The sequence below is a fragment of the Lepus europaeus genome, chromosome 18 (genome assembly GCF_033115175.1).
Source record: "Lepus europaeus isolate LE1 chromosome 18, mLepTim1.pri, whole genome shotgun sequence".
Taxonomy (NCBI): domain Eukaryota; kingdom Metazoa; phylum Chordata; class Mammalia; order Lagomorpha; family Leporidae; genus Lepus; species Lepus europaeus.
Genome location: NC_084844.1, coordinates 38,469,194 through 38,495,322, shown reverse-complemented (window position 1 = coordinate 38,495,322; position 26,129 = coordinate 38,469,194). Strand labels below are relative to the sequence as shown.

Here is a 26,129-nt window from a genome sequence, read left to right as displayed (position 1 = left end):
GGAAGGGCTGAGTGAGCCAGTAAAGTGGCCAGTCTTAGGAGAGAAACTCTGTGTGTGTGTGTGTGTGTGTGTAGGGGACAAGAGAGGATGAATAGGGACCGGAACTGTTCTCCTTGGGTAGGGGGTCGCTTGCCTGCCTGCAGGAAGGAAGGAACTAGCCAGGGGCCAACAGCCTGGGCATCCCACCCCCTCCCCCATGTCTTCCTCCAGACTGGCCCACTGGAGAGGGCTGGCTACTTCAGGCTGCTCCAGAACTGCTACGGGAGGGCAGAGCCGCCAGGAGCACCTGGCACTGCAGTCCCCCACCAACCCCCTTGCACCAAAGTCCAGGGGGGAAGAGGGGAGGAAGGGGAGCAGGGGGAGGGGTGGGGTGAGCAAGAGGCTTTGGCTGGGAAGGACCCTAGAGTCCTGACTCCCAGCAGGCAACTGATGCTGGGCAAAGAACAGGGCACCAGGATCCCAGTACCTCCACCTGCAAACTTATGTGAAAATTATGGAACCTGGGAGCTCGTTTCCTTCTTTGCAAGGTGGGGTTGATGAGGTTTGCCCCATAGTCAGGTGCAAGGCTCCATTGCAGTAGCAGAGTGAAGCTGCATGGTGCACGGTGAGTGCTCAGTGCGTGCCCATCCCCTTCTTCCTTTTCCACTGCGAACACACCCGTGTGCCCCCACCCCGTCCAGCTCTGTGAGGCAGCAGCGGGGATAATCAGACCTGCTAGCACTGAGAGAAGCAGCTGCCTGGAATGAGGCTGCCAGATTTAGCAAATTAGAAAACCCAAGACACAGAGGGTGTGTGTGGAGCAGCAGTTAGCATGCGGTGTGGGCTGCCTGCACCTCCCATTGCCGGCTTCCTGCTATGTGCACTCTGGAAGGCAGGGCTGATGGCTCACCGTGGGTCCCTGCCACTCACTCCTCTTCCATTGTGGATGGCGCTCCTGGCTCCTGACTTTAGCCTAGCCCAGCCCTGGCTATCACAGGCATTTGGGGGAGTGAACCAGCAGATGGGAGATCTCTGTCTCTCTGCCTTTCCAATAAATAGACACTTAAAAACAAACAAACAAACAAAAAAACCAAAACACACACACGCACACACCCAGTATCATGTGAATATTCATCTGAAATCCAAATAGAACTGGCTAGCCTGTATTTTATCTGGCAACTGATTTGCCGCTGTCCTTTGTCCAACGGCACTCCTAACGGGGTAGTGACCAATGGACTCCAAAAGAGTGTTCCCTAGGGCCTGAGAAGGTGAGATTAACCAGAAAGCAGCAGCCTAGAGCTCAGGCCCCAAGTGCGCAGCCGACACTGTTTGTGGGGCTGCCCTCCTTGCCAGTGCATTCTCCAAGCCCTGGCTACCACGTGGGAACCAGGGACCACTCCTCCTTTGCAACCTGAAAGGGCTGTGCGTCTCAGCTGAGGGAGTGGAGGGACGTGGCCCGGGTCACGCTGCTGAGGCTTGAACCCAGGGCCTCTGGTTGTCCTCTCAGTTCATCTTATGTATTTGAAAGGCAGAGAGACAGAGACCTAAAGACATCTTCCACGCACTGTTTCATTCCCCAAATGTTAACAAGAGCAGGGGCCAGGCCAAGATGAAACCAGAAGCCCTGAACTCAGTCCAAGTCTCCCACGTGGGTGGCAGGGACCCAAGTACGTGAGCCATCACTGGCTGCCTCCCAGAGTGAGCATCCAGGAAGCCGGAGCTGGAAGTGGAGCCAGAACTCAAAGCCAGGCACAGGTGACTTACGTGGCATCTTCACGGCTGCACCCAGCTCCCACCCCGCTCCCAATTCTGCAGGCTCCTCCTGAGTTTGTGCCCTCCCTTTCTCTGACTTCACTCTTCCCCTCTGTGGCCAGAAACAGTGGGAGGCAGAAGAAGCTGACCCCACTCTGGGGCCCCACCACGGAGTCTGCTTTACCAGGCACGTGATCTGGGCCCCAGCGTGGCTCATGTGTAGACACAGCGGAACTGGATTGGCAGATGCCTGGACACAGCAGAAAGAAACTGCCATCCACTCCTTAGGGAAGAGCTAAGAAAGGGAAGCACCCTGTGTGCCTTCTGTCCTGTCCATAGTGAATATTATCAGTGAACGTAGCTGACGCAAATTATAAGTGGCAATGGCCTAGGTGCTCACAGTAAAATTAGTTATAGGTGAAAGCCTGCCCAAAAAACCTCATCTTGTTAGAAATCTCACACATGGCAAAAACCGATCAGAGAAAATTACACCTAACGAAAGCAACGGAGATGCGAGAATTACAGTAAAACTGTTGTTTCTGGAAAATGGGCAGAAAAATCAGATTTTGAAACATCTTAGATCTGTACATTTAATCCTGGAATATGGGATTTGGCAAAAGAAGGTGAGGGAAGAAACAACAAAGGTATGAAAGGCAAAACCGTGACAGCAGAAGCTGTAGTGCGTCAGGTGCGCTGTGATGAAGTGCCCAGAATGGGCACAGCCACAGAGACACGAAGATTGGTGGTTGCCAGTGGGGTGGCAAAGGGAGCATGGGGGGACTATGAATGGGCATGGGGTTTCTTTTCGGGATGATGAAATGGTCTGGAATTAGATTGTGGTAATGGTTGCACAGTTCCACAAATATACTTAAAACCACTGTAAATGGGTAAATTGCACAGTAGGAGAATTCTATCCCACTGAAACTGTTAACCAATGTGCTGCAGATGAGATCAAGCCAATGGACAGATCACATTGCTGTAGAATAACTGTCAGGAATTAGAATTGAATCTGGTTGGCACTGTGGTGTAGCAGGTAAAGCCGCCACCTGCAGTGCCGGCATCTGATATGGGTGCCTCGAGTCCTGGCTACTCTGCTTCCAATCCAACTCTCTGCTATGGCCTGGAAAAGCAGTAGAAGATGGCCCAAGTCCTTGGGCCCTTGCACCCGCGTGGGAGACCTGGAAGAAGTTCCTGGCTCCTGGCTTCGGATAGGCCAAGCTATGGCCATTGTGGCCATCTGGCGAATGAATCAGCAGATAGAAGACCTCTCTCTCTGCTTATGCCTCTCTGTAACTCTGCTTTCAAATGAATAAATCTTTTTTTTTTTTAAAGAATTGATTCTGGTGACAATAACCTCAGCAAAATATACATGAAAAATGTTGGCAACGGTTTAACTTCACTGCATAGAAAATGGATCAAGGAAATCAGTGGGCTTGATGGGGTTCATTCTAGAACACACTTGTACAGTGAAAATTCATCAATGCAGGTATATTTCAGAGTAGAAGTCTGCATTCACAATTCTGGTCCTCGAGTCAAGAGCTCGTTTCCCACCCCTCCCCTTCCTAGGGAAGAGAGGTCAGGGACCATGTCCAGTCCCAGACGGAGCCATTTTTGTGGCCATAGGATTTTCACGGTGCTCACCTTGCCTTGCAAAGCGTTTATTACGGCTCATTTTGGCTCCACGTCCAGCAAACAGGGTACTGATCCTCTCGGTCCAGGCTGCGTGACTGTCAGTGTCTGCGACCCCACAGCGGGGGCGTGTCATCTGGCGAAGGGTGGCATGGTCCAGCACGCCACTGACCGGCAGCTGGGACACCCACTGGAACTCTCTGTCGGGAGGAATTGAGATAAAGGACCACAAAGGGAGGCTGGGTGTAGGGATGAGGGGAGGGAGGCGTGCCTTCCTGGGCGATGCTGCCAGCCTTCTAGGAGGGAGGGGACGGTTGGTGCTTTGCACTCCAGCACCCTCAAGCCCTCCACAGCCCTCTGCCCTACCTGATGGCATTGCTGAGCTGAGTAGAGCTGGGAGCTTTGGGGACTTGTGCGTCAAGGTATCCGTACTTCTCCAGGAACGCCTAAGGGAGACAGGGACCACAGCATTCTTCCCCCTCCCTGTGGCTCCGAGGGTCCCAGGCACGTGCATCCTGCCCGACCCCACCTCTTGTCCCAACAGAGTGTGTAAACCAAGGCAGCGTCCCAGATTAACGTGAGACCTGGACTCTGGTCTGATCAGCTGGATGATCTCAGGCAAGTGACTGAGCTTTTCTGGCTGCTAACTTCCCCCTCCCCTCATGGTATCGTTGGAAATCCAGCAGGGTAACACCAGACAACAGAGGTATGGAATCAGGAATTAGGCTGGCGTGGGTTTGAAATCCAGCTGGCAAGTCACTGCCCTGCCTGCAGTAATGGCCTTGGTGATAGGACCTCCAGCACAGGACTTTTGAAGCCCAATCACAATCGTGTTTGTAAAGCACTTAATGCGATGCCTGTCCACGGGAGGGACTCCACACCAAGCTCTTCTGGTAGAGACACAATTCCTATGCAGCCAGTGTGCTCCTGAAACACCTAACTTCTCTAGAAATCCTTCCAGTATTGAGCGGGAGCTGATCAGGTGCTGGCTGCACCATACTCAAACCCATGTTCTGGCTTCTTCCTAAACAATTCTGTGTCCTCAAAATGCAAGTATGTTTAAGACTCTACAAGTAACCAATGTGCTTATCCTCAACTTTACAAATGATGTGACAACTTGACTTTTTAGAGATGTGTTGTTTGAGAGCAAGCAAGAGAAAGAGCAAGCGAGTGCTCCCATTTGCTGGTTCATTTCCCAAACGCCCAGGAGCTGGGAACTCAACGCAGGTCTCCCACAGGGGTGGCAGGGATGCAGCTATTGAAGCCATCACTCTGCCTCCTAGGGTGCACGTTAACAAGAAACTGGATTGGAAGGGAAGCTGGGACTCAAACCCAGACACAGGTATGGGAGACAGCAATCCCAAGTGGCATCTTAATTAATGAACCACATGCCTGCCCCCAGAGGTGCATCCTTTAAATTAGAAACCTACAACTTTCCTCTTTCATTATTTATTTATTCATGCAATGTACTAGATAATCTGCTAGATGCACTGGTAAATAAGACATCCCTAAAGGAGTTTTCGTCCCTATAGATGGAGAGGCATGGGGAACAAGTGTGTGAAGCAGATAAACAGGTGTTGTGAGGAAATGAATGTGAAGTGATGGATAAGTGGGGAGAAACTTTACCGGAGGAGTCGGCGAGGAACCCTCCGGGGAGCTGACCTTTCTTTTTTTTTTTAAAGACTTAGTTATTTATTTATTTGAAAGGCAGAATTACACAGAGAGAGAATGAGAAGCACAGAGAGAGAGAGAGAGAGAGAGAGAGAGAATCTTTGATCTGCTGGTTCACTCCCCAAATGGCTGCAACGGCCTGAGCTGCATCAATCTAAAGCCAGGAGCCAGGAGCTTCTTCTGGGTCTCCCATGTGAGTGTAGGGGCCCAAGGACTTGGGCCATCTTCTACTGCTTTCCCAGGCCATAGCAGAGAGCTGGATCGGAAGTGGAGCAGCTGAGACTTGAACCAGCACCCATATGGGATACCGGTGCTGCAGGCAGTGGCTCCACCTGCTATGCCACAGCGCCTAGAGCTGACCTTTGACCTGAGGTGCAGCCAGACATGTGACGAGCTGGGAGAAGGGGACCAGAAAATGCAAAAGCCCTGAGCTTCAGTGTAAAGGACAGAGGACAACTGCGCCCAGTGTGAAGAAGCAAAGCATGAGATGGAATCGGAGAGAGAGGTAGGGCTGCCAGCCAGCACAAGAAGTAGAGATTTATTTTAGTTTTGCTGTTGGATGAACTGAGGAATGGAAGAAAGAGAGGAATCCAGGATGGCTCCTAAGGCTTTGGCTTGGAAAGTGGCACCGCTTACTGTCTGAGGAAGCCTGAGGTGGAACAAGATGGGGGGGTGGGGACAAGATTAATGCGGTGATGTCTAAGTGGCGCTGGCTGCATGAGCCTAGGGCTCAAGGAAGCAGCTGGAATCTTGGAGCCTTGGCGCCTCTATGCGACAACACCGGCCTCTGGATGCACAGTCATGGTCTGGACGAGGTGCGGGGGAAATGAGGATAACTCGGGACCCTCCCATGGTGCAGAGGCCTTTGACCCCTGCCTGCTTCACATGCCTGGATGGCTGCTTTCCCAGGGAGCAAGTTCTTTTTTTTTTTTTTTTTTTTTTTTTTTTAAGATTTATTTTATTTATTTGAAAGGCAGAGTTAGAAACTCAGAGAGAGAGAGGGAGAGAAACCTTCCATCCTCTGGTTCACTCCTCAAATGGCTGCAATAGCCAGGAGCCTGGAACTCCATCCAGGTCTCCCATGTGGGTGCAGGGACCCAAGCACTTGGGCCATCTTCAGCTGCTTTCCCAGGCGCATTAGCAGAGCTGGACTGGAAGTAATAGCATCTGGGACTCAACCAGCATTCACATGGGATACTGACATTGCAGGCAGTGGCTTAACCCTCTGTGCCACAACACTGGCCTCTCCAGTGACCAAGTCCTTTGAGGCCACTGGAGAGAAAGCCTCACTCCTCACAAGTCCTGCCCTTTGGGGAGACGATGCACTTGACTCCCTACTTGTCACACCACTGATAAAGCATCATGAGTGTCACTTTAGATTTTAAAAAGTCACCTCAGCTGCTTCATTCATTCTTTCTCCATTTTTTAAAATTTTTCATCCTACTTGAAAGATGAGAGACAGAAAAATCTCTCAGCCACTGGTTCATTCCCTAAATGCCTCCAACAGCCAGGGCTGGCCCAGGTCAAAGCTAGCAACCTTGAATTCCACCTGGAGCTCTCATATTAGGTGGCAGGAACCCAGATAATAGAGCCATCCCCTACTGCCTCCCAGGATGCAACCTAGCAGGAAACTGGATTGGAAGCAGAGGAGCCGAGACTCAAACTAGGCACCCTGATATGGAAGGCAGGTGTCCCCAGTGGGGACTGAACCCCTGTGCTAATGCCTGCCCCTGCTTAACTGTCACACAGTCTCCTAATGTTTACTCCTCCCTGTCATATTGCCTATGCAGAAATAATTTTGTCATGGGTATTCTCTCTTACCTCTGCATTTCTTTGCTGTAATTCTTAACTCAAAATAATTTCAATTGTAGCTGCTGCTTCAAGAAAAAGACACAAGTTCAGACTGAAACCAGACACTCAGAGCCAGGATCAACCAGCCCCTCGGTCTTCACGGATTTCATTTACATCCATCTTCAGCGACCTCCACGGACACTTATCAGTAAATCCCCTCCATCAGGAACCCTCATTCTAGACAACAGAACCCTCCATTTTATTGTTTTTCCTGCATTAACTTATTAGTATATCAGCACTATTGTTTTCTTTTCCCCCCTTTAAAAATGTATATTCTTTTGGGGGTGGACATTTGGCAACAGTGGCTAAGCCACAGCAGAGAGCCTGGCTTCCAGCCTTGGCCCTACTTCCAATTCCAGCTTCCTGCTGCTGTGCACCCTGGGAGGCGGCAGATGATGACTCAAGGACTTGGGTCCCTGTCACTCATGTTGGGGCCTGGATTGAGTTGGCTCCTGGCTTTGGCCTGGTCCAGCTTGGCTGTTGCAGACAGTTGAGGAGTAAACCAACAGATAGAAGACCTATCTGTCTGCCTTTCAAATAAAATTTAAATGGAAAAATAAGAATGTGTTATTAAAAAGTATGCTTTTTTTGGTGGGTGGGCGGTGTGGTGTGGTGGGTAAAGCTCCCGCTTGCAGTGCCGGCATCCCATATGGGTGCCGGCTCGAGTTCCGGCTGCTCTGCTTCCAATCCAGCTCTCTGCTATGGCCTGGGAAAGCAGTAGAAGATGGCCCAAGTCTTTGGGCCCCTGCACCTGCATGGGAGACCAGACCTGGCTCCTGGCTTTGGATCAGCTCAGCTCTGACCATTGCAGCCATTTGAGGAGTGGACCAGCGGATGGAAGACCTCTCTCTCTCTCCCTCTCTCTGCCTCTAACTCTCTGTAACTCTGCCTTTCAAATAAATAAATAAAATTTTTAAAAAGTATACTTTTTGAAGTATCTGATATATAATCAAAGGGATCTAGTGGCCTAATCAGAGAAATTGTTTTTCTTTTACAGATTGTTTATTTGTATAATGAAAAATATTAATTTATTTTATTTGAAAGACAGAGGTCTTCCATCCAATGGTTCACTTCCCAAATGCCCACAATAGCCAGGGCTGGGCCAGGCTGAAGCCAGGAGCCTAGAACTGCACTCAAGTCTTCTACATGGGTGGCAGGGGCCCAAGTATTTGGGACATCACACTCTGTGTCCTAGGGTAAGCATTAGCAGGAAGGCGGAGCCAGACCTCTAAACCCAGGAACGCTGTTGGGGATGTAGGTGTCGCAAGCAGAGTCTTAACTTCTGCCCCACATGCCACCCCAGGAAAGCGTGACACCATGGATACCAGGTCTGAGCCTGAGACTGTTCCCAGCCTGACTTTGCTGGGTGACTGGGGACAAATTATTTAAACTCTGCGAGTATCAAGTAATAGTGCCTGGCACAAAGTAAATGCCCAATAAACAGTTCATCTAGTTGAGATACCTCAGAGGGAAAGCGAATGACAGACACTGGATGCAACCCATGTGCAAGGTGGGAACTGCTTTGACAAGGCAGCGGCGCAGCTGCTGTGATCTCAGGCTTGCCCCACCTCAGCCAGGTGCCCCCTCCCTATCCCCAGGCGAGGACCAGGATGGACGAGGGCTTCCTAAAGGTGGCCAGGGGACTCCTGCCTCTTTAGAAGCAGTTTTGCTGAGTGACTGGGAGAGAACCGGTCACAGTGCGCGGCTGGCACTCCCTTGTGCCTCGCCCCACAAACCCGCCCAGCCCTTATCAGGGAGTTGGCTCTGGTTCTGGGACTCTGAAGCCTTGGACAGAGGGGGAAGGGAGAGGAAATGGTCTGGCGGCGTCTCCGGTTTCCTGGCTGGGCAGGCGAGGCGGGGCTTGGGCGGCCGAGCCTGGTACTCTGGCAGGCAAGGTTGGGTGGAGGGCAGAACAGGGGTGGAGGGGAAGCTCCGGGCCTTTCGGGCCTTTCTCCCTGAGTCGACTCTGGGGCTCCGTGGCAGAGTTCAGTTCCCAGGCAGCAGAACAAGCATGTGCCCAGCACACCAGCAGGGGCAAAAGAGTGAGAAAAGGGAATTTTCAAGACCATTTCCTAAAAAGCACTGAAGTCATTATAACTGGGGTTATCAGGATCTATGGACTCCCTTATACCTGGTTCATGCTTAGATGAATGTATTGTAAGTTTTCAAATTCCATACAGGAACAGGCCCCTTGCTGAGATCCCTGAGTGGAGGCAGATTCAAATCCCCCAGTGAGGAGGGGGCAGGGTCAGACTCCCTCTGCTCCTGGTGAGCACCCCTGGCCCTGCCTCAGTTACCCCTGCAAACCAGAGAAATGCCCTGCTCCATAGAAGACAAGGAGTAAGGGTGTGTGCGGTGCAGGGGGACGGGGGGAGGCTGTGGGCAGACTCCTGGGAGAAGATTCCGGACTGGCAGGAGGAGGTCCAGTTCTCATCCCAGCTCACCCACTAACCCCTTGCGGGAGTCACCTCTCTTCTAGTCTTCCATTTCCTCATGGGTTCGTCCTGTGTTTCCTTTGGGACTTTCTGAGCTCCACCTGGGGTCACCTCTGCCCCACTCCACAGAGGCAGTGCCTGGTCCAGCCTTGAAGTTCAGGCACCCAGCTTTCTCTCACCAATTCTTCTGCCTTCCTCTCTCCTGGGGAGCCCATGGTTGGGGCAGAATGGAGGGGAAGCTGGAGGACTGTGCCCCTTGAGTGACTCCCCTGCTCTGGCCTCATCACTGTGCCACCATGCCTCAGCCACTCTGCTAGGGCTGGGGCCGCTGTTCTGGGGAGTCACCTCTTTTTCTTTTAAGATTTTATTTTATTTGTTTGAAATACAGAGTTACAGAGAGAGGCAGAGACAGAGAGAGAGAGAAAAAGAAGTCTTCCATTCGCTGGTCCACTCCCCAAATGGCTGCAATGGCCAGGGCTGGGCCAGGCCAAAGCCAGGAGCTTCTTCCAGATCTCCTACACAGGTGCAGGGGGGCTCAAGCACTGGGCCATCTTCTACTGCTTTCTCAGGCCATCAACAGGAAACTGGATCGGAAGTGGAGCAGCCAAAACACGAACCGGCACTCATATGGGATGCAGGTGCTGCAGGCTGGGGCTGTAACCCACTGCACCACAGCACTGGCCCTCGGGAGTCACCTCTTAAAAGTTCCAGGGTGTCGGTGTGGTATCTGGGTAAAATGCACATGGTTCTCCCAGGACCCAGGCAGCTGGGTGGAAGCCCAGCTCTGCGGGTTCTAGTCCTGCACCTGTCCTGACTTGTTAGAAGGGTGTGCAGGGCCCAGCTCATTTAGTGCCACAGGCAAAGGGAAATTCTGGCCATTTCTGAGCAGGGCAAGATTAGTAAGAAGGTGCAGCAAAATGAGTCCTAGGCCTGAGTCGAAAACTCCAAGCCACTGGAATGGAAGGGCAGAGACATGGGGCACTGAGTCCTTAGTTTTATTCCTGGTGGTGCTGCCAATGATTTGTCTCAGGCAAGCCCTGTGCTTCTCTGGGCCTCAGCTTTCTCTTCCATAAAATGAAGAGTTTGTATTAGAGCTCTGATATATATTCCAGTTCTAGCTATTATTTGTTTTTAAGGTGTATTTATTTGAAAGGGGGAGAGAGAGAGAGAGAGAGAGAGAGAGATCTTCCATCTGCTAGTTCACTCTCCAAATGACTCTAACAGCCAGGTCTGGGCCAGGTTGAAGCCGTAAGCCAGGAACTCCATCCTAGCCTCCCCTTTGTGTAGCAGGGGCCCAGATACTTGGGCCATCATTTGTTGCTTTCCCAGGTGCATTAGCAAGGAGCTGGACTGGAAGTGGAGCAGCCAGGACTCCAAATGGCTCAGTTCTGTCTTTGCTTCTGCAGCTGACTAGTATGTGATCTCAGACAAAATTACTTAACTTGTGGCCGGCGCCGCGGCTCAATAGGCTAATCCTCCGCCTGTGGCACAAGTACACCAGTTCTAGTCCCGGTCGGGGCGTCGGATTCTGTCCCGGTTGCTCCTCTTCCAGTCCAGCTCTCCACTGTGGCCCGGGAGTACAGTGGAGGATGGCCCAGGTGCTTGGGCCCTGCACCCCATGGGAGACCAGGAGAAGCACCTGGCTCCTGGCTTCAGATCAGCGCAGTGTGCTGGCCACAGCGCGCCAGCCGCAGCGGCCATTGTGGGGTGAACCAACGGCAAAGGAAGACCTTTCTCTCTGTCTCTCTCTCTCACTGTCCACTCTGCCTGTCCAAAAAAAAAAAAAAATTACTTAACTTGTCTGTGCCCTGAAGCATGAAATGGGGGAAAGAATGCTGTTCTACCACTTAAACAAGGGCATCATAAAAATGCAGTAAGAAGACGCTTTGGGAAAGCATTTTTTTTTGTCCCATTCCAAAGGTTGTTACCTCTAGAGTCACAGAGCTTTACTGCTGAAAAGGAAGGGACTTGTGATAGGTGAGCCTGGGACTCATCTCCCCAGACATGCCTCACATCAAAGAACTTCAGCTGCACAAATGAACTGAGGGGCGGGAATTTTACGTCGCAGTTTAGTCACTGGGTTGCCCACAGCCCATATCAGAGTGCCTGGGTTTGAGTCCTGGCTCCACTTGTGATTCTGGCTTCCTGCGAATGCGCACCCCTAGAGGCATCAGGTGATGGCTCAAGAATTGGGTCCCTGCTACCCACATGGGAGATCCAGATTCGGCTCCTGGCTGTTGGCTTTTGCCTGTCCCAGCCCAGCTGATGCGGGCATTTGGGGAGTGAACCACAGGACGGAAGTTATCCCTCTTTCTCTCTCTGTCTCTCTGTCTCTCTCTCTGCCACTCTGCCTTCTAAATAAATAAGCTTCTTTAAAAATTAAAAAAAAAATTGCTTTACCTATGATATAGTCCATCTCATATTTCACTTTGATTTTAGCCTTTCCATAGTGACTGTGAGATGGTGCTTACCATTCAAGGATATCGTTAGCATTATTAGCCAAGTCAAAATGCAAGGAATGACAGCTGGCATTCTGCCTTGCCATGTTTTATAGCTAAAAATGTTTCCTGGAACTCAGGAGCACAATAAGCCCCTCACAACTGTAGAGCTCTTATAGGTATCACACTTTCTTTGAACCTCCCAATCACCTTGTGAGAACATAAACAGGACAGGAGTATTATATTCATTTTAAAGATGAACAAACTACATCTCAAGGGAGTGCAGTGTCTTGCTAAAGTGATAGAACCAATACTTGAACCTGAACTCCCTGACATCCATCCCAGGATGTTTCATTTCACATTTACACAAGCGATTTAGATTTACAAATGCAGGAGTAGAGGTCAAGCTGTTCTCTCCACTGGGAGCTGAATCTCAACTGAGAAAAAGGCCAGCCTGGGGCATTGCCAGCTGGGTTTCTCCTGTATCCTCTGCAAGAAGCTGCAGGGGCAGAGGGAAGAAGCCGCTCAAGCACGGACTCCGGCTTTCAGACAGAGGCTGGGATCATGTCTCCCATCACACCTGAAGGGCCACAGGTATTCAACAAGACTGAAGCTCATTCTTTTCTTTTTTAAAAAGATTTATTTATTGGAAATGCAGAGTAACACAGAGAGAGTGAGAGTCAGAGAGAGACAGAGACATCTCCCATTTGCTGGTTCACTCCTCAAATGGCAGCAATGCCCTGGCTGAAGTCGGGAGTCTGGACTCCATCCAGGTCTCTGACATGGGTTGAAGGGGCCTTCAACGGGATGCAGCGGGATGAGCCCTGTACTTGGGCCACTTTCTGCTGTTTCCCCAGGTGCATCAGCAGGGAGCTGGATGAGAAGTGGAGCAGCTGGGACTCAAATTGGCGCCCATATGGGATGACAGTGTGACCCACTGTGCCACAATGCAGTTCTTAAAGCATGTTTTTAAAACAAACAAACAAAAACTGGGGAGGAATTTGGTGTAATTGAGATGCTCACATCCCATATCAGAGTTCTTGGGTTCAAGATCTGGCTCTGCTTCTGATCCAGCTTCCTGCTACTACTCACCCTGGGAGCCAGCAGGTCATGGCTCAAGTAATTGGGTTCCTGTCACCCAAGTAGGAGTGAATTGAGTCCCAGGCTCCCAGCTTTGACCTGGTCAAGCCCTGGTTGCTGTGGACATTTGGGGAGTGAACCAGTAGAAGGCAGATCTCTCTCTGTGTCTCTCTCATCTTCTGTCTGCTTTCAAATAAATAAAATAATTAAAATTTTTTATAAGAGGTTTTTATTTTATTTTATTTTTTTATTTACTGACAGGCAGAGTGGATAGTGAGAGAGAGAGAGACAGAGAGAAAGGTCTTCCTTTGCTGTTGGTTCACCCTTCAATGGCCGCTGCGGCTGGCGCATCGCGCTGATCTGAAGCCAGGAGCCAGGTGCTTCTCCTGGTCTCCCATGAAGGTGCAGGGCCCAAGGACTTGGGCCATCCTCCACTGCACTCCTGGGCCATAGCAGAGAGCTGGCCTGGAAGAGGGGCAACCGGGATAGAATCCGGTGCCCCGACCGGGACTAGAACCTAGTATGCCGGTGCCGCAAGGTGGAGGATTAGCCTGTTAAGCCACGGCGCCGGCCAATAATGAAAAATTTTAAAAAGAGAGACAGAGAGAAACACCTGCTTCCAGGATGCAGCGGGATGAGCTCAGCTATTTCCTTCTATTTGGGCAAAGTCTTCTTCCCTCTGCCTGACTCCTTGTCTCTTTGCTTTGTCCTTAGTCTCATATTCACAGGGTTCTGTTTAGGTGTAACTGAGATACTTTTTACTATAATCTCCTCTACTTCTCTTTCCTGTTCTTAAGGAAGATGGGAATCACGAGCTAGTCAGTTTCTACCTGGATCCCGTCTTGAACTCTCTCTCTTCTAACGCCAAATAACCACAACTGTATGGATTCATGACGCCCGCGAGGCTTGTGGAGCTGAGTGCAGGACACAGAACGCTGCCCTAACCAAGGCTGGGGTTGGGGAGAAAGTTGGCCAGCTGTCCTGCCCTGCTGTGTTCTTGCTTCCACTACCCAGAGAGGTTTCTTCATTTTCAAACTGGCTTGACAAGAGCCTTTCCATCCACTTGTGTTCCTCTTGGACCCTGTGGAGCCTCTTCTGCCCTTGTATTCACCCAGTCCCCATGAGTCAGAGCTGAGTTCTTAGGAGTGGCTCCCACGCCCAGGCTTCTGGGTTTCTGACTCACAAATAAAGTCAGATGAATGAATGAGTCTGGGACATGAGAAACAGACGCTGCATCTAGGGGTAGATGCTCCACGGAAGCCCCAGCGTCTCCCTGGAGAAGCAGCTGTCCAGCAGATGGTTGTACCAGCATACCGGAAGCAGTTGTGTGGGAAGGGATGGCCCACTGAGTGGAAGGCAGGTCCTGGTTGTTCTAAAGAAGGTGCAAGCGAAGCGAATGGTGGACAGATCTCCTGGGACAGTCTGTCACCCAAGCTCAGGACAGGGCCTGCCTGGGAAAGGGACAGGGGCCAGGATGATGTCATTCATGAACTTGCAATGTGGCAGCTCAGCAGCACGAGCTCTTCCTACGTCCTAGTGTTGGGAGCAGCTCTAGTTTCCCTAAGTGGGCAACAATGAACTTGTTCATAATAAAGCTTTGTAAGCAGTAGGTCTCCTCCCAGGCAAAACCCACTCTGAAAAGCCCTTGAGTTTATTACTTTGTATGCACACAGGGTATTGGGAAACACACAGAGACACATCCAGGTGGACAGACATGGACACACAGAAGACCTATGATATATATATATACCCCCTTCTCTCCACACGGACACAGAAGCACAGGCATAGAAACACACCACAGTCAAATGATGTTACAGCTAGGAGCTAGGGAGAACCTCAGAAGTCATTTGAGAAATTTAGGGGCTGGCATTGTGGCACAGCAGGTATAGCCACACCTGTGATGCCATAATCTCATAGGGGCACAGGTTCATGCCCCGGCTGCTCCACTTCTGATCTACCTCCCTGCTAATCACCTGAGAAAACCAATAGAAGATGGCTAAAGTCTCTGGGCCTCTGCCACCCACATGGGACACCCACATAAAGCTCCAGACTCCTGCTTTAGCCTGGCCCAACCCTGGCTGTTGCGGTCATCTGGGAATGAACCAGCTGATGGAAGATCTCTCTGTCTCCTCTCCATCATAACTCTTTCAAATAAATAAATACAAATAAAATTTAGCTACCCTTATTTTATGGAGGGGAAACTGAAGCCCAGAGAAGTGAAGGGCCCTGCCTACCATCCCTGGCTGGTTTTTATAATTTCTGTCCCACCATGTACTTTGGGTATTATCTGTTCTTTTTCTAGCTTCTTACAGTGGAACCCTAGATCATTGATCTAAAAACTTCTTTTCTACCACAGGCATTTAAAGCTGTAAAAACTTCATTCTAACAACTGCTTTAGCTGTGCCCCATCAATGTTGATATAAAATGTTATGTTTTCATTATTACTCAGTTTAAAATATTTTCTAATTTCCCTGTGATTTCATTTACTCATGGGTAATTTAGAAGTGTAGTATTAAAATGAAGTGTGGTATTCCCAAATATTTGGGGCTTTGCTACATATCTTATTGTGACTGACGTCTACCTTCTGTTTTGGTCACAGAACACAACTACAAGACTTCAGTTTTGGAAGTTTTATTGAGATTTTTTATGGTCCAGAATATAGTCTATTTTGACACATGATTCACAGGCACTTGGAAAGAATGTGTATTTTGGGGTTTTCCAGTTTAGTTTTCTACCACTAGCAATCAGGCAAAGATGGTTAACAATATTGTTCAAGTCTTGCATATCCTGACTGATTTCTTTCTTCCCCTTCCCTCTCCTCCTTCTCCTCCTCTTTTTTGGTTTATTCACTCTATTCATTATCGGGAGAGGGGTGTTAAAATCTCCAACTATGGGGCCTCTGCCTGAGATGCTGGCATCCCATACGGTTGCCCTTTCATGTCCTGGCTGCTGCACTTTGGATGCAGCTCCCTGCTGGTGCACCTGAGAAAGCAGCAGAGGATGGTGTAAGTGCCTGGGTCCCTGCCACTATGTGGGAGACCCAGATGGAGCTCCAGGCTGGTCGTCGTGGCCATTTAGGGAGTGAACTAGTGGATGGAAGATCTCCCTGTTTCTCCTCTCTATGTAATTCTGTCTTTCAAATAAATAAATCTTAAAAAAAAAAAAAAAAAAAAAACCTCCAACTACCCAGCCATAAAAGACCACGTACTCTATGATCCTATTTATACGTAATTTTCAGGATATGCAAATGTATAGACATTCATCAGCAGATCCTGTCAAGGCTTGGTTCTGTTTTTCGTTGTGTCACTCCTTTAACCTACCCTGGTCCACTAGAGTTCATACCGGACCAATCCTTTACACTCCCACTTCCTACTTCACACCTGACACATCCAAGTCACAAATCTACTCATCTTACACCAGCACAATTCCATCTTCCTGCCTGCCCATCTCTGCCCATCTCTGTGCTATTGTCATAACTTTCATGCATGTTATAAAGTCCAACTTACAAGGTCATTAGTTTGCTTTAGGTAGTTTTCTTTTAAGGAAATTATGACAACAGGAAACGTATTCCACCTTTTCCTACTTCTAAGCTTTGTTAGAGGAGGTCTCTCCACTCTCAGTCCTCACTCCTAAAGCAAGGCATTGCTGCTGTCCGATGGGTGCCTCAGGTGGCAGACCGGAACTGCTCAACTTCTAGACTCTTTTCTGATCCCAGTCATACAACAGTTGCTCTCTCGCTACGTCCTGCATAGTTTCAACTACATTTACCTGCACGGTCCTCAGGCAAGGCCTTGCAGGGGGTCCCTTTCAGTGTGGCTTCCTCCACTAGGATCCCCCATTCCACAGATCCCAGCTGCTTCAACAGTCCTGAACTCTGAGCTCGGCCACCTCAGCTTAGCAGGGCCACTGTGCTCTGCTTGGGGTCTGGCTCCCTGCGCTGCAGTAGCCAAGAGCTGGGGTAATGGTGGGGCTGACTGCCTGGCTCCCCCTTCTGTGGAGGACGGTGTTTCCCAAATGGCCACAATGGTATCTCCTATTCCTGTGCTCTTCTTACAAGGTGACTTCAACAGTCCTCCCACGAACTGTCCACATCTCCTCCCTGGAACCTGGGTAGGGCTTGTGACTACCCTAGCCAATGGAGTAGAGCCAACGTGATGCTATGTGACTTCCAAGCCTCAGTGAAATAAAAGATACAACTTTCTCTCTGAACATGCATCTTCAGACCTGGCTGCCACGCTAGGAAGCCTGTACACGTCCCCCAGAGAGACCACAGGGCTGGGACTCGGAGGAGACCTGGGCCCCCAGCTGACAGCCAGCATCAGTTGACAGACATGTGAGTCAACAGCCTTCAGAGGGTGCCATTCGCAGCCTTTGCAGAGCACAGACAGGCTGCCCTGCTGTGCCTTATGTGTGATTATGACCCACAGTATCTGAGAACTTAGTAAATGGTCATTTTACGACACTCAGCTTTTGGGTAATTTGTAATGTAGTCATAGTAACTGCAACACCATCTGCTAGGAATTGCAGCTTTGTGCTGTATGCTATCCAATGCTGAAAATAGTTGCCTTACATATTTTGTCCTGTGTTATTGTTTTGGGAGAGCTAGTCTCCAAGCCAAAACTTTAATCTGAAGCTCTGTTCCGTAAAATAACAGAAAAGATAATAGTAACATTAACAGGGGGTGGGCTTTGGGCAGGCAGTTAAGATGTTCTTCAGGATGCCTGCACCCATATTAGGATGCGTGGGTTCAAGTCCCAGCTCCATCTCTGACTCCACGTTCCTGCTAAATCTCGTCCTGGGAGGCAGCAGGTAACCCAATGGATGGGAGCCCTCTCTGTCTGGCTTTTTATCTGTCCCTGTATCTCTGTCTCTCAAATAAAATGAGTAAGTCAAAATTTTATAAAGACAATAACTTCAACAAGAAGACTGAAATCCATTTCCTTTTATGGACTGCTTTCAATGTATCAGATACTGTGCTGTGCACTTTATGTATATTATTTCAATGAAACCCCACAACATTTGTGGGATAGACATTATTAACTCCCACTGCACAGAGAAAAAAAGTGAGGCTCCTGGAGGGTGAATGATTTACCTGGGATTGCAGGCAGGTGTGGCCACACCCCCGATTGCATATATGTGTGTATGGGCACATCTGTATGCTTACACACAGGCATACACAGACCACACTCATTACACATTTTGAGTTTTTATGCTTTAAAAATGTTTCTTGCTCTGAGAGTTAAAAATCCCCTTCCCTCAATTTATGTTAAATAGACTGAGAGCCTCGGTCTGTTAGATATTAAGTTTCCCAAGCACACCCCACGGTGAAATTCTCTCCATCTGGGGCCAGTGCAGGCATGGGCAGCAGAGATACTGTCTCTGTTCCCTTGCCAAGGACTGCCCTGGACCTGAACTTGGGAGGAGGCGGGGTGCGACTCTTAGCAAGCCTTGGCGTGGTAGACCCTGCCTTCCCCTGGGGCCGGGAGGCCTCTGGGCTAGATTTTGTAAGACTAAATTCAGAGAAACAAAAGTGACTCCCTGAGTACGCACAAACGGCCAGCTCAGAGCACTAGGAAGGGGCGCTGGAGACAGGATCCCCTGGTTGAAGCAGGATCACCGCCAAGCACTCCCCAGAGGCGGTGAGAGCCGGCAGAAGGAAGGACCCGCAATTCTGAGAGCGGAGGGCGCGCGCCATGCTGCAGGTTTCCCCAAGTCAGCGCTCCCCGCTAGAGGCCGGGAGGAGGGGAGCTCCCGTGAAGCCTTCCCTGGCACTCCTTCACGGGCAGGACTGATGCGCTCAGAGGGGCAGAAGCCTCCCGGCAGCGCGCTGCGCTCGCTCGCAGATGGAGAACTCTTGCACAGCCCCTCTCGGAACTGAGAAGACGCGGTCCTACTCAGAGGAGAGCGTCAGAGATGGCTGCTGCCTTGAGGGGAGGCAGAAATGACGGTGTTGTGTTATTGCTATCACCTTTTCCAGAACACCGTCGCCCCACATCGGTCCGCAGCCCTCCCGCACGCCAAGTTCCCCAGGTGCAGTACAGTCCCAAGTTGGAGAACCAAACGCGAGCTCTTTAAGGTTCACCTCCACCTCGCCGCCCCCTCTTCTCCAGCTCAGCCCCGAGGCGCCCCCGGCAGCGCAGGACTCGATCCACTTTACAGACTGGCCCTGGGCAGTTTACACAGCTTGCTCCGCTGCCCGCCGCCAGCAGTGGCCGCCCAGGCACCGCACGGCCGGGGGCATCCCGTTGCACGAAGGGCGAGCCGCTCCAGCCTAGGCGGCGAGGCACGGCGGCCCCGTGCCACCCTGGGTGAGGCTGCTTCTCTGCCCTGCCAGTCCCCCCCCTCCCCCCCCCGTCTGGCTGCTTCCCCGCCCTCGCCCCCGGCCCTCACTTCGGAACCGCGCGCCGGTGTGGTCCCGTCCCGGGCTCGGGTCCGCGCTGCCCCGGCCCTGTGTGCGAAGCCAGAGGAACGTGAAAGGTCCCTTCAGACGACCCGGCCGCGTGGCACGACCGCGAAGTGCCGGTGCGGCTCCAGCGCTCGGACCCCGGCCCGCCGGCCCCAGCCCCAGTACCTCCGCCTCCTGGCGCAGCTCCCGGCCTACGCGCCCCACGGGCTCGGCGTCCAGGCCGCCCCACAGCAGCAGCGGCAGGGCGTGCAGCAGGAGGCCCACGCGCGGCCGCATCCCGCCGCCGCCCCTGCGGCGGGGCGCGGGATCCCCGGGATGCGCCAGGTCGGCGCCGCCCCCGCGCGGAGAGGGGCCGTCCCGGGGCTCGCGGGTGGCTCCTGCGCAGCCCTTCGCCGGCAGCCGGCGCGAGGTCGTCCAGCCTGGGCAGTGGCTGCCCGGCGGCCCGGCGGCCAGAGGACCGAGGGAGGGAGGCGGGGAGGGGCGGAGGAGGGGCCGCGAGCCCGGGGCCCGCGCCCCACCCACCCCGCGCCACCGCCGGGACGCGCGGCCGCCCTGGGGCCGCTTCCGCCCGCTGCGCAGCCGCGCCCCGTTCTCTGGGCTCCTGTTGATCCGGATCTCTCCAGGGAAGGTCCGGGAGGGGTCCTGGGTCACCGAGGGCCTTTGATTGTTTCTGTCAGGCGGGGAGCCCGGCCCCGGGTGTGAGAGGAGCTGCGGACTGGGGTCAGAAGACCCGTGTTTGCGTTCACCTGCCGGCGGTTTAGTTCTTCAGTCACTCCCTCCCTCTGAACCACTTTTTTTTTTTTTTTTTTTTTAATCAAGTAGTGATAAGGACCATATCAGTGTCCTGTGAGGGTCGGGAGATTTCTAGCTCGATGAGTGACGGTCTGGTGCCCAGGCGCTGCCGTGCGACACGCAGGTGTCAGTTTCCTCATCCTCAACAACGGAGCATACTTGGGTCCTAGGGTTGCGCGAGGGTGAAAAGAGAAAATGAGTGTCCAGTGTCTTCCCTGTCCCGTCAAGTCGTTATGAGGATCGAGAGAAGCAACGTGCGTGAAGGCCTCAGCCAAACACACGCTGAGCCAAGGCAACTGGTTCTCTCTGCTTTCACAGCCCACAGCGGTTGCCACCAGGATACGGAGCTGCTGGGACCCTGGTGGGATTGGGATGAGTTCATGTGCACTCTACAAAGTGCTAAACAAAGAAACAAAAACCCGCAGTGTTCTAATCCTGAGGCTACAGGCCCTCGGGAGCACGTGGTGTTTTGTGCTATTTAGAAAAAGACAGCCCCTTGGGTGGGGAAATTGGAAAAAAAAAAAAAAAGGTCTTTGAATAGAGGTTTTAGAAACAGGCAGTCTTTGGGTGAGACTAATTGGAGACAGGCCCCTGTCCTCTTGCAAACAACCAATGAAAAAGGGCCTACATCCTGGGGGACCAGTTAGAAACGGGCACTGCACTGGGCAGACCAGTGAAGACCAGGACAGCCTTCCGCGGCAGATGTCCCTGTGTCAGGGACTCACTGGAGGGACAGAGCAAAGCCAGGGTTGTTTTTTTGACAGTCTTCCTCCCCTCCCCTTGTACACAGCTGTGAGGAGTGGCCCTGCCTGGGTCCCTGCCCCAGGGACGGGAGGGAGGCCTGGCCTGACTCTCAGAGAGCTTCCCGGAGGGAGGCCTGGCCTGACTCTCAGAGAGCTTCCGGTCTATCCAGGCCAGCTAGAATGAAGGTTCTCAGCTAAGGACAGAGCAGTGACGAAGCCGCCAGCTCACGGAAAGCCCTGCCTTGAGCCTAGGGCAGGGAGACTCAAGAGGAGTGGGACGGGGTTGCCAGATTTAGCAAACAAAACTACAGGACCATCCGTTAGACTTGAATATCAGATTAATGTGTGCAATATTTGGGACATATTAATACTAAAAATTATATCATTGGTAACCTGAAATTCAAGTTTAGCTGGGCACCTCTAGTTTATCTGTCAACTGTAGTGTGTGTGTGTGTGTGTGTGTGTGAAGGTTAGAGATATGGCAAGGAATACTGTGGCCTTGACCAGGCCAGATAGCCTGCCTGCTTAGGGAGGGAACTGTGAAGAGTGTCAGTCATTAAGAACACTGTGGGCCAAGCTGTAGTCAAATCTGGGGTTACCAATTCTCTCTCCATGCTGAATCTCTCCATCCCCACCTCCCAGCACATCCCAGAAATTATTCACTTCAGCTCGCTATGCAGAGGGCAGAAGAGGGGAAGCCACAGTTCTTTGGAGGGCTGAGTACCTGGGAAAAGACAGGCTTGGCCACCAGAAAGCGATCTTGCATCTCAGGGGAGCCCTGGTCTCTGGACCTCTCAAACTAGCACCACTGCTGTGTTTGAAGGTTGACTATCCCTGCCTTGCTCTGTGTCTTGGGTTGAATTGTTTGATTCTATTCTTGCCACTCTCCATTCCACCTCTGCTTGTGGTCATCTCTAGGTGCTATCCAGACTTAGAAGTCCTTGCCGGAATTCCTGCAAAACAGGAGAGCTTCCACCCCCACAGTGCTGTAGGCGTCTCCAAGGCCTTGGCATAGGATGTCTCCATTTCCTGGGGAGAGAGCATGTTCTGTGTTTAGAACTTGGGTAGCAAGGGCCTCTGGTTCCCTTCCACCTCTGAAGATTACTCTTTCATCCCAGAGCACAAGTTCTGTGGTCTTCTTCAAAATCCAGGCAACTCCAAAGCACTACTACTGAACTGCAATGTGTTTTCACTTTGTGGGACACACTCTGAACCACACTGTTTTGGATGGCTGGGGTCGGGGGTGGGGAAGAGGACAGCTTGCTACGTGTGCCCTGGGAGGATCCGAGAGATCTGAGGAGGAAAGGAAGGACAGTTTATTAGAAAAAGGCTCAGTCCGCAGTGAGAGCGATGGGAGAATAGCCCTGGGATGCAAAAGCAGCCCTCACCCAAGACAGTACTATGGAGGCAAGTCCCTGTGTTCATCTAATATCATTATTTCTTCCTCTGGTGGACATGGGGGTAGGGATGAGAAGATGAGTTGGGACAAATAATAATGATTGATGTTTGTGATATGTACTTTATATAACATCTGCTATGCTTGTGATATGTACTTTATATAGTCAGAACATTGATCTTGGCCACTTCCTTATGAGAAAGCTATTAAAAGCATTCTTATTTGATTTTCTAAGATTTCTTTATTTATTTTTAAAGGGAGAGAGAAACAAAGTGAGAGAGAGAGAGAGAGAGAGAGATCTTCCATCTACTGGTTTACTCTCCAAATGGCCACAACAACCAAGGCAGTCCAAGTTGAAGCCAGGAGCCTGGACCTCCATCTGGGTCTCCCAAGTGGGTAGCAGGAACCCAAGCCCTTGAGCCACCTTCTGCTTCTTTCCCAGATGCACTACAAGGGAGCTGGATTGAAGCAGAGATACTGTGACTCAGACCTGCACTACTCTATGGGATGCCTGTATTGCTGTGCCACATCACCAGCCCCAAGCATTCTTATTTTAAAGATGAGAAAAGTGAGGCAAAGAAATTATATCACTTTCCAAGGTCACACAAATCTAGTAATGGAGCTAGGATTCAAGCCTGCATGGTGTAACTCTGGAGCCTGTTCCCTTAAATACTACATATGTTGCCTCAAGACAAATTTATATAGTTTTTGGGTCACCTGCACTGAATTGCCTGAGCCGCTTGTTAAGAATTCAGATTCCTGAGCCCCACTCCAGACCCACTGAACCACTGACTACTAAATATCGGTGCCCAAGAGGAGGGAGGCTCTAGATTTTCCAGCTGTCTGGTGCTTTCTTTCCCTCCTGCCCATCTTCACAGGGCAGGGTTCTGACCCATCTGGGCTGCTGGTTCTTCACATACCTCCTCTTCAAAACAGCTACTTCCTCCTTCTTCCTCTCTTTGCACCAGGGCTTAGCTCAGATCCCCAGTGCCTCCTGGCCTCCCCACAGTGGACAGGCCTCTATGGCTCTCATGCCAGGCCTTGGCATGCTGCCACCCCAGGCCATTCGTCCTGCTGTGACAGAAGGCAACAGCAGGACCCCCTTGAATCAGGCAGGATGTGTGATCCTGGATGAGGATCCTCTGGGCCTCAGTTTCTCTCTTATTATGAGGAACAATCAGCTTTGTCTCTGCCCCTTCCTCCTCCCCGGGAAGTCAACACAACACAAAGTAGATTTTATCAAGGAATTCTGGGCTCTGGAGAAAAGAACTCATGGGACAATTAACTGGAAGAAACCACAATAATAGGAATAATGAGGATGCGAGATTAGTTTGAGAGACTTGAAGAGGAGATTTTCCCCAGACTTGTGGGAATTTTACCTGTGATAATTTGCATCCATTACTGACCGGAGCCTCTGCATTTTTTAAGTTATGATTCAATTCTAGAAATCCTGGCTCTCTAGCAACCACCTCTGCCTCTGGAAGGGAAACACTTTCTGTCTCCAGCAAATGCAGATGTGGCCTCATCAGCCTGGGCCACGTCCACTTACATACAACCCACCTACCTCTCTCTGCCAAAACACATGCACAGGCTCGTTTGGGTCTGGACAAAGCAAGGCATTTGGAGTAAGACAGACCTGGGTTTGAATCTTGACTTTTTCCTACTGTGTGACCTTTGCAAGTTAACCAGCCTGAGTTTTGCAGTTTTAGAATGGGAGAAAGACAATTCTTGCCTTTTCTGTTACTCTGTGTGCTATGGGGAGCAAGCTAGACCATTAGTAACTTAAACCCTGTGAAGTGCTGGATATTGGGTGCATACACTAGCGTGCACTCATATATTCTGTGCACATTTTCATAATGAGCATGTTCACATCCAGACGACACATACAAGCCTGCCCCAGGACAGTTGCACTACCACCTCCTCACCAGGCAATGCTCTCGAGCTCAGAGCACCCCCATGCTCCCTAACCCTCATCACAGTTTAGCAAGGCATCAACATCTTTTAATTTGTTTTTTTACTCACACCAGGGCCCAGGGGACATGCAAGGAGCACAATAAATGCTTGGCGAATCTGGCGCAATGCCCCATTTCCCTTCCACATAAAGGCTTTCTAACCACCAGGCATCTGGCCTTCAAGGCTGGGCCAAGACCTGCTCAGCATCTGCTGCTTTGCTTAAAAGACCTGCTAACAGGAAAGTGTCTGGTTCCTTTCCACCGTGAACAGGAAGCGCCTGACACTGTTGGGGGAACAGGGATAGCCCGGTCATTTACAGGGAGCTCCCTGCTGTGGCAGTGCAGTCTTGGAGCAATCATCATGGGAGGCCTGCTCTCTAGGAAGGCCACGGGACCAGGGCTCTAGAGACACTTCCCCTGGGGGAGGGGGTGGGGTGGTGACAAGACTACAACTGCCTGTGGCACTTGGCACACAGCAGCTGTCATTGTAGCTGTCATTCTTTCAACAAACACTCACCGAACACTTACTCTGTGCCTCATGGGAAACACAGGAAGGTCCTAGATAAGGTCTTTGAGCTTAAGAAGTTTACAGACAAGCCAGAAAGACAAGTCATGCCTTTTGTTTATTTATTCACTTGTGAACTCACGAAATACAAGTGTTTTTCTCTTCCTTTTATGTTTAAGATGTTTACTGTTTTGGGCATTGTGTTAGGCACTGGAGTTTCAGAGAGGAATTATACAACCCAACCAGAGAATAAGTCAGCAAGGTGTGTAAGCCTGAAATTATTTGGGACAACTGTGACCTCCACAGGATTTCAAAAGGCAAAAACTGGGGGGCCAGTATAGCCCTGACATTCCTTTTTTTTTTTTTTTACAGGCAGAGTGGATAGTGAGAGAGAGAGAGACAGAGAGAAAGGTCTTCCTTTTTGCTGTTGGTTCACCCTCCAATGGCCGCTGCGGCCAGCGCATCGTGCTGTTCCGAAGCCAGGAGCCAGGTGCTTCTCCTGGTCTCCCATGCGGGTGCAGGGCCCAAGGACTTGGGCCATCCTCCACTGCCTTCCTGGGCCATAGCAGAGAGCTGGCCTGGAAGAGGGGCAACCGGGATAGAATCCGGCGTCCCAACCGGGACTAGAACCCGGTGTGCCGGCGCCACAAGGCGGAGGATTAGCCTGTTAAGCCACGGCGCCGGCCCGACATTCCATATTTTTTTTAAAGATTTATGTATTTATTTGAAAGTTAGAGAGGAGAGGCAGAGAGAGAGAGAGAGAGAGAGAGAGAGACAGAGAGAGAGACAGAGAGAGAGAGAGGTCTTCCATCAGATGGTTCATTCCCCAGATGGCCACAATGGCTGGAGCTGTGCCGATCCGAAGCCCGGAGCCAGGAGCTTCTTCCAGGTCTCCCATACAGGTGCAGGGGCCCAAGAACTTGGACCATCTTATACTGCTATCCCAGGCCATAGCAGAAAGCTGGATTGGAAAAGGAACAGCTGGGACTAGAACCGGCATCGATATGGGACGCTTGTGCTTCAGGTCAGGGCGTTAACCCACTGCGCCACAGTGCCAGCCCTTGACATTCCATATTGAAGTGCCCATTTGAGTCCCAGCTGCTCTGCTTCTGATCCAGTTCCTTGCTAATGCACCTGGGAAGGCAGAAAAAGATGGCCCAAATGCTTGGGCCCCTGAAACCCACATGGGAGACCCAGATAGAATTCCTGGCTACTGGCTTCAGCCTGGCCCAACTCTGGCTGTTGTGGGCAACTGAGGAGTAAACTAGCAGATAGAAGAGTCTCTCTCTCTCTCTCTCTCTCTCTCTCTCTCTCTCTCTTATTCTTTCTTTCAAATGAATACATAAACAAATAAATCTTTTTTAAAATGAGGCAAAAATTACTGTGATCCAGATTTTATTCTGGTGTCAACAATAACCTCTCCTTGTTACCTCTGTCGCCTCCCATGGTCCACTGTCTCCTCAAAGCAGCCACCAGAGTAATCCTGGTAGAACTGGTCGG

The 26,129-nt window shown here is 51.0% G+C and overlaps 1 protein-coding gene across 2 annotated transcripts in view; it reads right to left on the bottom strand.

Moving 5' to 3' along the window:
• Positions 1–19,517, bottom strand: part of MMP28 (matrix metallopeptidase 28) — a 28,223-nt gene extending 8,706 nt beyond the window's left edge. For both annotated transcript variants that reach the window (XM_062216409.1, XM_062216408.1), the window contains exons 1-3: positions 19,407–19,517; positions 3,727–3,806; positions 3,373–3,560 (exon numbers count right to left, since the gene is read on the bottom strand). In XM_062216409.1, coding sequence (XP_062072393.1) covers positions 3,373–3,560; positions 3,727–3,806; positions 19,407–19,517 — 379 coding nt within the window. The remainder of the gene's footprint in view (positions 1–3,372; positions 3,561–3,726; positions 3,807–19,406) is intronic.
• Positions 19,518–26,129: the final 6,612 nt, after the last annotated feature.